Raw genomic sequence first — 13,255 nt, 5'->3', positions numbered from 1 at the left:
ATAAAACCGCATTTTATGTGATAGTTTTGAGGTTATCATTTTGTTTAAACTAATATAAACAACTTGGTTGTAAAGGGTAATCTACTTAAGCGATTTCGAAAATTCATTCACCAATAGAAAGTCACGTTATTTGTGAGTAATAAGATATATAAACCCGAAAAGAAAAAGAATCTTGGTAGAAAATTAATTTGCGATATTTGTTTTAAAATAAGTGTTGTTTGATGATTTGCTATTTTAAAAGAGTACCGAGAGTTTTTTACGCCGGCTTTTTCTCTCGGCCCGCTGTCTTCTTTGCCGATGAGTAGGGATGCCGACAAATTCAAATTTAATGACGTGGAATAAGTGATACATCTATTTTATGTTCCATAATAAACATACATTTTTTTTTTATCTATTTAGTAAATATAGATAGTGATTTGATACGACATTGGAAAGTGCGTATTACAATAATAATAAAAGGCCGTTTAATTTCCAATCATTACAAAAAAATAATATACTTACAGCCTAGATTTGATAAAAAAAAAAGAAAAAAACAGTCGAAAGAAAACGTTTCTTACGAACGCTATAAGGCAGCGTTCGTAAGAAACGTTCTAGAGAGTTCTAGAGAAATAGAAGCTTGATAATTCCTACAAGACTACTATAAAATCAAGTGTAACTCTAAAACTACTGAACGGATTTGGATACAGTTGACACCAATATCTAGAATGATTCATGAGGAAGCTGTAGGTATAGAAATCGCTTCAGTAGATCACCCCCTACGACCTCACAAACTAATATTAGTTTTGATAATTTAATTCATCCGTCCGTGAACACCGCAAGAGGGCGATAAGAACCAAATAATTTTTACAACAGCTTATCGTATAGGGGAGTGTTTAATGTACTCCCTCTTAATACACTTAAGAGAAATAAAAGGGCTGTTTTATAATCGAACAGGGGCAAGTGGGCAGCAGGCTCATCTGTTGTTAAGGACACTACATTTTTTTTTTTTGGACAATTCAAACCAATTGACCTAGTCCCATGCTAAGCTGGTGAAGCTTGTGTTATGGGTACTAGGCAACGGATATACATACATATTTAAACACCCAAGACCTAAGCACAACACCCAATGCTCATCACATCGATGTTTGTGTCAGCCGGGGATCGAACCCGGGACTCATGGATTCGTAGTCAGGGGTACTAACCACTAGACCAATGAGCCGTCAAACTCAACTCAATGCCAGAGGGCTTGCATTGCCGGCCTTATAAGAATTGGTTCGTTCTTGGTCCGGAAATACCTGTCGCCTATGGACACTTCCAGAGGGCTCGCAAGTGCGTTGCCGGCCTTTAGGAGTTGGTAAACTCATTTCTTGAAGGCAAATGTATTTTTTTGGCAGTAAAAACCCTACTTGATCCTTAGGTATTTGGCATGGCCTTTTGGCCTTTTGGCCTGTAGGCCTTTTTGGAAGTAGATTTGGCTTTAACGAAACGATGACAAAACCATATAAGAAGAAAAGTAACTAATATCTACTAATAGAACGCAACAATAATAAAAAATGTATAAATTAAATGACAATAAATAACAAACTTTATGAGTTAAATAACGGAATAGGCGACCTATAATCGGATAGATGGTCTGAAAAAATATCCAGATCGCACTAGCCTCACAGTAGATTTGTGGCCTTTTGGTTTTAAAGCAAGATAAGCCCTTACAAACGTCAATAAGGTCCGAGTTTTGCGTTTACACCTTGGCCATGGACTTTTGGTCTTTAGCCACCACGTTATCAGATCAAAATTTTCACCCTCAAATTTACCGCTTTTCATTTTCGACCAATTTGGCCTTTTAGCCTTTTGGCCTTAAACCTAAAGGCCGAAAATTTTCTACTGATATATGTATTTTTCTATAAAAACTTACCAGAACTGGGTCTGTCACTATATCGGGTACAGTACACCCAGGCGGGCCACACCATTGGGCCTTCACTGTTCGATGTCCCTGCAAAAATTCATTAAATGCATTCATTGAAACACGTAACCAGTGGCGCTAGAGCCTTTTAGGTCTTGGCCTCAGATCTCTATATCTAAATAGACAATTAGGTGATCAGCCTTCTAAGGGTCTAAGCTTTCCTCACGATGACTTCCACACAGGAACATGCAGAGAGAACGTTGGAGGACCTGGCTGCTAAAGTAAAAACTTCTAAATTCCTAGATAAAGTGGCCAGGGCAGTTAGAGGCAGCTGATAATGGAAAATTAATTAATTTTAATTTTCCACTTGCTCTCATCAATCACGTGATCACCTACTTGCCTTTTAAGAAACAGATAAGAAGACCAGACCTAAAAGGTTGTAGCGAGAACATCGTAATACCTTTACACGCACGAAGGAAGACATCGTGAGGAAACCTTAGACCCTTAGAAGGATGATCACCTATTAGCTTCAAGTAACAGATACATAGAACCCAGACCTAATAGATTGTAGCGAGAACATATTAACACCGGCATTAGATCCAATCAGGCAAAGGTTGATCACCTACTTTGTAATTATCCTACGAAAGGACTTGACCGATTTTCATGGATTTTGTGTATAATATTATTGCCCTCAGTGTTAAGGCATTTAAATTACAGTAAGCCCTTGATGATGAACCTTCCAACCTATTTAATAATCATTAAAGCTGGTTGGGTCAACTAATGCCAGGAGGTTTTTAGTTAAATGTGTCCAGACCTGTACTTGGAAGGTTGGTAAAGGAAAAATACATGGTCAAAGCTTAGAGTTAGGACTCTTATAAGTCAAATGGTGGTCAGCTGCAAATTCTAACTAACCTCCACTGGACGCCGGACTGCCATCTGCTTTAGACAAATCTATCGCCCCCTTTTCCTTTGCATCTGCTCTAACCTCCTGTCTCACCTCCTGCCTGACCTCCTGTCGAACCTGACTGATCTCCTTAAACTCCTTCTTCCCCTCGAACCTCTTTTTCCTAATCTTCAGCGGATCAGTTATACGTCTACCAAAATCCGCTTTCAAAATGTTATCAATACTAAACTTCAGGTTTGGATTAAAATCTCTATCCTCCTTCTGTTCCCTTCTGTACGTGTCCTCTCTTCTCTCTTCGTTCTGCTGGTATTTGACTTGTGGATAGAATGACTGGTTCAAGAACATCGGTATGGGATTCGGTCGTAGGAGCAAGGGTGTGTTAAAGTGACTCAACTGTGATATGGCGTTTAGGTGGGTTTGTATGTGTTTGAAGGACAGTTCATCATTTACTGGGTTCTCGTTACCCACAGACAACACTGTGTCATTGCTGCTGCACGAATTATCATCAACACTTATCTCTGTGTCGTCCAATCGTAGGCTTTCAGGGTTCGAGGCGTCTTCGAAGTTCGGAGTGCTTTGGAGGAGTTTATCCGTGGCGAAGACATTCTCTGGACTGGTTTCTCTTTCCTTTTTGAGCACGTCGTGAATGCTGAACGGCGTCACTTGTCTCTCCTCGTCGGGCGAGGGTTCATCATCGCTGTTCTCCTGGTTTAGTTGACCGGGAATTGGAGCGACGGCGGCCATTTTTGTTGGGATTTACGCCATCTGAAATTTATCTTTGCATTAGTATTTTCTTAGGGGAGTCATTGATGTGGTTTTGATATCATGGTTATTATAAACATCTCTAAATTTAACATTTTCGCAGAAGTTTCCGATTCTAACAGTTCAAGTTTCATTAAAATCGGTTCACTAGTTCTCGAGATATCCACACGTGTTACAGCTTTACTTAACAATTTAATTAATCAATTAACAATACGTTTCGGGTATCAGTTCGGTGAACGGGTTAAGAGATGTGAATTATGCTCTTCTTAAAAAATAGTTTGATATTTAAACTAAATAACTTATTCCAACTTTGATTTGATCCTTTGGAGTAGACTTTTGGGCCCCAGATATGGCGTTTTACAGCGTAATACAGCGAGGAAATGCCAGAATTAAAGGGTCTGCCACAGGGAGCATTTTTAAGTACAATTATTATTATGTAGGTTCAGAATATTGTGTTGGAAATAACATTATAGTTCAATAATAAAATACCTATGAAGACTTGGGTAAGATTCACAGTTAAGAGCTCGAAAAAACATTATAGGGCACGACGAGAAAAATATACTGATAAAGAATCTAATAAGAAAAATTACTTAAATTTCGCAAAGAACACGAAATAAGTGCAGTTTGACCAAGAGTATATGGATCACAATCAAAAGGATAATAATGACGTTATTAATTAAATAATAATTTAATCAGTAGGCCCAGGTCGCTGGATTTCGGAGGCCAAGACAGAGAGCCAGAGTAAGTGAGTAACTAACCCATGGACGTAGCTCAAACTGTCCAGTGTCAATTATGGCTTTTGACATACAGGTATCACACTTAGCGCTAAGACACGGCAAAAGCCAGACCTCGCAAACCCCCATGGGCTATTTAGAAGTAGGACTTTAAGGATATTTAAAAAACAGCAAAGGAGTGGAACTCCATGCCCACGTCCATCTTCCCTTGACAGTATAATATGGGTTCATTTAGCGGCGGTTAAACAGGCATCTCCTGGACAGGCGTGCCTTCCTCAGAGGTAAGCAAGGCAATAGGCCACATCTCACTCACAGGTGGATGAAAGTCCAATAAAAAAAAATTATATCTAAAAATAAGATTGTGACCAGAGTGAAAACCTTCGAAAAAAAAAGAAAAAAAATTCCTATAAACCATTGTTATGCAACAGAAATGTAATTAAAGCAATTAAATTAATAGAAAAATATTATAATTGAATTTAATTATATCGTTATGTTAAACGACTAATTAACTCGACACGGTATAAATAATTTTGAATAAATTTAATAATTTATTAACTAGTGATTACATACTGTTTCAGTTGCTTTAATTAGACTAATTAATAATTTTAACCAAGGTCAGTTATGAGTCCAGCCAGTACCTTAGGACTAACTCAAACTCTAACCCGAAAATTGATTCTAAACTTCTGTGCACCAATGGACTCTTAATGCGCATTTAAATCGCGCTCATACAAAGGAAAACTTTGTAAGGCTTTAGAGGAAGGCTTGCTTTAGACCCAACACGACGGCGTGTGTCAGGCATAGGAGGCTGATCACCTACTTGCCTATTAGTTTGACAAATCATGAAACAGATACAGAAATCTGAGGCCCAGACCTAAATGGTTGTATCGCCAGTGATTTCTTAATTTATTATTATATTTCAATTCCTAGTTTATTTTTTAATGTAATGATGTTGAGTGACATTGCCAGAAGGCTCGCAAGTGCGTTGCCGGCCTTTTAAGAATTGGTACGCTCTTATGTTAACGCCATCTATTGCAAAAAGTAATTACCAAACGTTTTGTAAAAATAGAGCAACATTCAAATCGTATAGGACCACACACGACGCCAACTCCAACAAAATCCATCCATTCAAAACTCATCCTTATTCCACTGTAATAGTAGTTAAATGTTAATATTAAGCATATTATTAGAACACTCAAAGTAATTTGAACTTTAATCCCACAGTGTAAGGTTTTAAATTGCAATTTTAATTATTTGTTTAAAATTTTCGGCGTTTTAATAACCAATCGCGATTTTGTATGCAATTTCCCAATATACATAATATAACACAATATCGGCGCTAAATCCTTTGACATATAACAAAACAATGTATGAAAGTATTGTTCCTCTCTTATATATCTATAAAAAAGTCTGTGACGGCATATATCTATCTATTAAGGATAGCTGGCTATACCTATTCAAACGCAACTAGAATATTATCAAACGTTTTCACTGAAAACGCTGGCCGACGGTGAGATTTTCTCAAATAAAATCTAAACCGTTTGACATATAACAAAAATATATATGGTGGAATGGTTCCTCTCTTATATATCTATAAAAAAGCCTATGACAGCATATATCTATATATCACGGCTGTTTATATTTTTTTAATGGCTTACCTACCTAAAAATGTTACAATTAAAAAATCTTTGAAATCGCGTAATTTTGTTTTATCTGACCACGATATGCTATGTAAAAAGAATTTTTCTATTAACTCTAAAAACTGCACCGATTTCGAATATTCTAAATATATTTTTTAATTGACATCAAAACATAATTCTAAATATATCAATATAAATTCTGTATCGCTAATGCTCTGGCGACGGCGAGTCTCATTCGCCACGGCCTTATATAAAGATTTCAGTGGTCAACAATAATTGTTATATTTTAAACAATTTACATAAAACCATAATTAATTATATATCCTAACCATCCTGAATAAACACACTATATATGGTGAAAACTATTTCAAAATCCGTTCAATAGTTTTTGAGTTTATCGCGCTCAAATAGACGGGTGACTTTAATATGTAAAGATGTTAATATAAGTAGACACATTTTGTTTTTTAACAAGAATCGTTATATTTTGAACAATTTACATAAAACCATAATTAATTATATATCAAAACCTTCCTCATTAAACACACTATATATAGTGAAAACTGTATAAAAATCCGTTCAATAGTTTTTGAGTTATTCGCAATTAGACGAAGGACTTTACGGAACTGAATAAAACATAATTATTTCTCGAGTCATATTCAAGATTTATTAAGTGTGAACTATGGAAACAATTTGAAAGTCTACAAGTTATGTCTCACGTCTACTTGGATAATAAATCTCTATGTCCATATCTAATATATGTATGTGTCCATGGGCGTCTGTATCACATGAGCATATGAGCCTAGAGCACCGGTTTTTTATGTTCGAGAAATTCCATTCGAGAGGGCTCGCGAGTGTGTTGCCGGCCTTTTTTATAACGAGGAAAACGGCCAGGATGCTCATCTGATCTTAAGTGATACCGCTGCTCATGTACACTGAAATTCAGAGGGATCGCGAGTGCGTTGCCAGCTTTTTTATAACGGGACAAAGGGACAGGAGGCTCATCTGCAAAGTGATACCGCCGCTCATAGACACTCAATTCACGAGGGCTCCCGAGTGCGTTGCCGGCCTTTTAATAATGTATGTTCTCATCGTCCTTTATTAGTCAATATATATCATATGTATTGATAACAGGTGTTATCGCATAAAAACTTAACCATAGATGGTAATAACAGGAATTATCAATAATTAACGCGTTCAAATAAGGCAAAACACTTGTTTCTACGCCATTAATTTATTAAATATAGCATTAACTGTTCCAGCGAGTTAAGCGAGTATGAGAAAACTTCGCCAAGTCTTTAGAAACCTTAATTAAATATTTGCTATGATTAATTTCTTTATCTCTACATTCATATAATAAACAATAAAAAATGTACTTAAAAATGCTCCCTGTGGCAGACCATCTATCTCGCTGTATTGCGATTATACGTTCAACGCACCAGCTCTGGTGTCACCGGTACCAACTTAAATCTTTAATTAGCTATGCACTTGATCTGTGAACCCTACTCCAAAGGGAACAAAATCAAAATTGGAGAAAAGACTATATTTCATACTGCTCTGCGGTCGCGGCTTTCGTAAGTTCCGAGATAAGACGGGGCTAACATGCTCCAAATATATGTGTATATATATATTTGTGTGTTAGACATAGATAAACACTAAACGTAAAGTTGGGCGTGTTGCGCCATGACCGCTATCACCTTCAGTTAATTATAATGGGTCAAATCCAGGGTAAACAGTGTTGGTAGGACGATGAAATCATGACTTCGTTAGGTATTGCGAATGCGGAAGAGTTGCTGCATCTGGCACAGGATACGCTTCAAAAGACCGCCAATTACCAGTAATGGAGAGAAAGAGAGCAGTAAAGAAGAGAAGAGATTTTTGCACAGCCAGCGGTCGTAGCCGCTAACCAATTGGAGTATTAGTTTATTCCTTGAACTCTGAGGTTGATGTAGAGAAAAATTGCAAGGAAGACCAGGATTTATTCCGGAATGGAACATATAATTATAATAGCAAATCATATGTAGCTAGTAATGAAGTAAAAAAAAAAGTCGGAATGAAGTTCGCGGGGGCAGCTATGCAAATAAAATTAATTCAAAATATAATGATTATATAACAAATTTAGTCAGACACGGCTGTCTTGTTTATTATAATTTATTGACATTTAAATGCGTGTTTAATTTTATTGTTTTTATATTTTATTTTAATTTATTGCTTTATTTCGATTTCGTACGCTTTTACAATAGTCGATATTATTCTGTCAATTTACATAAAATCATAATGAATTATATATCGAAACCGTTATCAAGAATTATACTATTACATATAATAACTATATAAAAATCCGTTCAGTTTTGAGGTTTTCGCCTACACGTCGATCGGGGGAAGTTATTTTATATGTAACGATCTTAATATAGACACATTTTGCTCCAACAAGAATCATTATAATTCTGTCAATTAACATATAACCATTATTAATTGTATATTAAAATCTTCCCCTTCAAATACACTATCAATTGTATCAAATTCGATTCAGTAGTTTTCGAGTTCATCGCGTTTATATCGGGGTTATATTTTGAGCCAAATCTCTTCCGGAAGGAATGCATCCTAAGAATAAAAAGCAATTGACACGAAGATAGACCGCCGAAGCTAACTGTTAGAAGGGACCTTAACAAACGTGGGAAGACCTCAAAAGAAATGGATGGAAGAAGTTCAGGAGGATTTTAGCCAAAAGGTTCAACAGCACATGAAACAATAAAAATAATCTAGGTTTAAAGTGGCTGTTATCGGAGATTTTAAAAGGTTTACTGCGGTGGAATCTTTTACCAGCCCTTGGAATATACCTAAACCTTCCTCACGAATCGTTCTAGATATTGGTGAAGACTGTATAAAAATCCGTGCATTGGTTTTTGTGTTACACTTGATTTAATAATTGACATGTCTAATAGGAATCAAGCTCCTATTCCTCTAGAACTCACATAAGGCAGCGTTCGTAAGAAACGTTTACGTTCGTTGTTTTTCTACCACGATTTATTTTTTCGAGTTGAAATATATTATTACTCACAAATAATGTGGTTTTCTATTCTTAAAAGAGTTTTCTCTTTTACGAATCCCTCTTCATAATTACAATACGCCAAAATTACCTCTAACGAAAACTATCGAATCGCTAAGTTAACGAAGATTTTGTGGGAATATTTCTCATTTTCAGTATATATTTGGTTAGTAATACTTATTTAATACGACTATTACTAATACCTACTGACTCTTAAAAGGTGTGATGCAAGAGCTACGCCAGCTAATTGACAGCGCCAGTAGACGTAGCTACAGAGTTGTATAAAGCAAATGAAAACTCACAAAGTTTTTGACTATTTAAAAAGGATTTATTACTCCAGATGCTTTTAATAAATATACCTTAGAGCGGAGTTGACCTAGCGGCTTCGGAAAGGTTGCGAGAACATCGTAATACCTTCATACATACGAAGGAAGACATCGTGAGGAAACCTTAGACCCTTAGAAGGCTGATCACCTACTTGCCTATTAAAAAACACACAGAAATCTCAAAATATTTAACGGCCAACTTTTATTGGTTCAAAAAGCTGATTAACAATTTCCGTCCAAATACCCTCCTATTGAAGTCGGTTCAAAAGGCGTTACAAAACTATTTCGGCGGGTTCGCGGGCGTGGCTGAATGGGCGGTCACTGCGATGCGGCTGACGGCAAAATAAAAACACATCCTGATACCTTGGTACGGGTTGCGACGGGGCTGCATCAAAACATCTAACAAATATTCCGAAATCAGAGAAAATTCACATGCGCAGAGGTGATGAGAACTTGGAGAACATCGTGATAACACAGAACACGTGACTCATCAACCTAAAAACTGTACGACCGGCGCTGGACAGAAACCGGTGAAAACAACCCGCCAGATGTTTCATTACCGCCGCCCATAGGCACTCTCAATGCCAGGAGGCTCGCGAGTGTGTTGCCGGCCGCTTAAGAATTGGTACGCCCTTTTCTTGAAGGACCCTAAGTCGAATCAGTTCGGAAATCAGTGGGCAACTGGTTCCACATAGTGGTGGTGCCCACTGCGTTTAAACGCTCTCTTGTATGTGGTGGACGTCGAGGAAATCCATGGTAAAGTAGAAGAAGGTAGAAGATGCCGCACATCCCTACGCATCGCCAAGGGTTCTAGCCGCTCGGAAAGGGAACTGCTCTTCCTTGAATACGGTCAAGTGGAAGGGGCTGGTACTGGGGAGCTCCCGCCCAGAGGTGAGAACAGTACTCCATGTGAGGCCGAATATGCGCTTTATACAGTTGCAAGCGGTGGCCCGGAGTACCGTCTCGCCTCGCACACCAAGCTTTTTGGAGGCTATTTAGCCTTTCCCTCATTGACCGCGAAACTGAACGTCAACGCCAAGTATTCCGATGCTGGCTGTGCTTGGGAGTGTCTTCGAAAAGAGAAGCTAAAACGGGTGTTCAAACTTGTCTTTGGACAAAAATTCGTCATTCCAAGATTCCCATTCCCAGTGCACTCGTGCGCATATCAATGAATGTTGACAAGTTGCAACATTTCATTGATATGCAAGGTCGGGGAAGGACAGCCTTGTGGGACACCAGCGTTCACGGGTTTAAGGCCGGAATATATTGCTTTTTAATACGTTTTACTTCAGTAAATTTTCCTTAACCCATAATAAATTTATACCTACCAAAACCTTTAGAATCACAAAGAATTCTGTATAAAAATCCATTAAATAGTTCACGTTACGCATTCAGAGCACTTCATTTTATAATACATATTGCTTTTCAATAATCGTTATATTTCAGACAATTTACATAAAACCCTAATTAATTATATATTAAAACCTTCCTTATCAAACTCACTATCTATTGGTGATAACTGTATTAAAATCCGTTCGGTATTTGTTGAGTGTATCACGTTTATATCCAGAATCAAAACATTAGTTTCTTATTTTCACGTACGACATAAATGCGACATAAAAAAGTGCATGCGTAAAGTAGGTACACATGTTAGAAGTGAAACTTCTTTGGCAAACTAATTTTTAAGTCTTATTCAAATTTATACAAACTAAAACTTTAGATTTCCGAGACTAAGAGGGAGAGAAAAGGGAAGATATGTTAGGAATTTAATCAATTTAATTATACATTTTTTTTTAATTTATTTCTTCGATCATAAAAACACGTGGTATTTTAATTTACAATTCGTCATTTGAGATTTCAATAAATTCTTTTGCATAAAATATAAAATACTAATAATTTCATAAAAACTTATTACAAAATTTTAATTTTTATAATAGAATTTCTATTAGGTAATTCGCCCTTCTCTCTCTCAATGGGTCTCAATCGTTCTCTCCAATTTCTTCGACAAAACCGCTGCACATATTAGTGACGTTTCATCCGTAAAAAAAATTGCCCTCATGCGCCTAAAGAATTTTCACTTTAAAACATATACTTTTATTTTCCAATTTCAAACTTAATCAAAGGCTATATACCTATATTTATTTATATTACGCTTTGGAGGTGTTTAATGATTAGTATTTTCAGCGACCACGCCTCATTTAACAGCCACATCGAAATAAATGTCCGTGACATTATATAGAAGCTTATTTGGTACCAAAATTTCAAGAATAATTAAAATAAATCCCTTAGATATCTGTATTTGTTTCATGATTTGTCAATCTAACAGGCAAATAGGTGATCCTGTGACACACGCCTTGGTTTTGTGTCTACGGCAAGCCGTTCTCAACACGATGTTTTCCTTCGCACAAGAGAATGTTAAATTCGCACATATGTCCATTGGTGCACAGCCGGGGATCGAACCTACGACCTCAGGTCTAGGCCAACACTGCTCAATTGTTAAAGAACATTTATTTAATTTAATAAATAAGATAGAAGAATAAATATCCTTTAATCAGGGAATTGCGTATTTACGACGGAATTAGGATTACAGACACTTTTAAAAGAACGGCCTTGCGATTCAAGTTTTCACATTGAATAAACTGTATTTTTTATTAATGGAATTAAATAACTTAACAATAAATTGTTTCATTTTGTTCTCTTTGTAATAGACTCTTCTGTGGGGTTCAAGTGCGCAGCTAATTAAAGATTTAAGTTAGCGCCTGATAGATATTACCAGAGCTGGTGTTTCTCTTAATGAATAAGTATCGCAATGCCAAAAAATGCCAGCGGTCCCAAGGACCAAACTTTTTAAATTTGTTTCAATTTTCTATTTAGTAATTATTAATTATTAATAATACAATGCAGGTTAAGAATTCTTACTATATAAAAATAAGTCGGGTTTTCCTTCCTGACGCTATAACTCCAGGACGCACGAACCGATTTCCACGGGTTTGCATTCGTTGGAAAGGTCTCGGGCTCCGTGTGGAAGAAAATTCAGGAAAAAATTTAACAGAAAAGCGGGATCACCAAACGAAATGTTACATAAAACGAAGCCATCTGGTGGCGAAACGGAGTTCGCCGAGTTTGCTAGTTTAAATTAGTTATTATTCAATTCAAACCCTTCAACTATTACGATTAATAATAATATATTAACAAATATATTTTTAAGTTGCGTAAGCCTTACATCTAGTTTTAATTAATTAGACAAAAAATTCACCCTTAAAATACTAACAAACCTGAGTTTTATAAATTAATTGCTAAAAATCATCGTCTAATATCATTATTTATTCGCAAATAACCATTACACACTAATGTCATTAAGAGTCCAGCCATCGGAAATCAGCCCAGCCCGCAAAGCATAAATACTTATACTATATTAAGTTATTGGTTAATTTAACCATGGTTTGATATCATGAAGTTAATTTAAATGTTAACTGATTCGGTACCTTGTTAAAATTGTAACCAAAATGAAAAATTAACCAATTTCTCCATATAAGTTATGAATAAACAGTCTAAGCATGTTTTAAATAAATAAATGATTCGATTATAATCACAGCAGGCTTATTTTAATAAATAATTACCTTATAAACACAATATCCACACACAAAACACAACACAACACAATTATAAAATGTCAACCGTACCACAGATTGCACACTGCGCACCGCGCGCGAATGGATTGAACTGGCGAATTGATGTTTCGCCCCACTCTGTGAGGCGTGGCCTGCGCCGTGTTTTGGGCGGGAACGGTTTTTATGACGTATTACCGCGTACAGCTTAATTGATGTGCATTTTTTGACAATTGACAATGTGGTTTTTTATTCTGCGCAGGTTTTTTGACAATTGTTAATACATTGTTATTAAGATTTCATGTTATACAGAATTAGCATTTGATTGTTAATCTCGAAATAGGTTAGGAAATTTAACA

General features: G+C 36.4%; 1 protein-coding gene across 2 annotated transcripts in view; it reads right to left on the bottom strand.

The window, feature by feature from the left end:
• LOC125062283 (homeobox protein invected-like) overlaps window positions 1–13,016 on the bottom strand; it is a 52,594-nt gene extending 39,578 nt beyond the window's left edge. For both annotated transcript variants that reach the window (XM_047668077.1, XM_047668078.1), the window contains exons 1-3: window positions 12,909–13,016; window positions 2,792–3,548; window positions 1,892–1,969 (exon numbers count right to left, since the gene is read on the bottom strand). In XM_047668077.1, the coding sequence (XP_047524033.1) occupies window positions 1,892–1,969; window positions 2,792–3,527 (814 nt within the window). In that variant the 5' untranslated portion in view covers window positions 3,528–3,548; window positions 12,909–13,016. The remainder of the gene's footprint in view (window positions 1–1,891; window positions 1,970–2,791; window positions 3,549–12,908) is intronic.
• Window positions 13,017–13,255: the final 239 nt, after the last annotated feature.

Source organism: Pieris napi, chromosome Z, assembly GCF_905475465.1.
Source record: "Pieris napi chromosome Z, ilPieNapi1.2, whole genome shotgun sequence".
Lineage (NCBI taxonomy): Eukaryota > Metazoa > Arthropoda > Insecta > Lepidoptera > Pieridae > Pieris > Pieris napi.
Note: the sequence above shows the minus strand (reverse complement) of the source record. Positions and strands in the feature narration are given on the sequence as shown.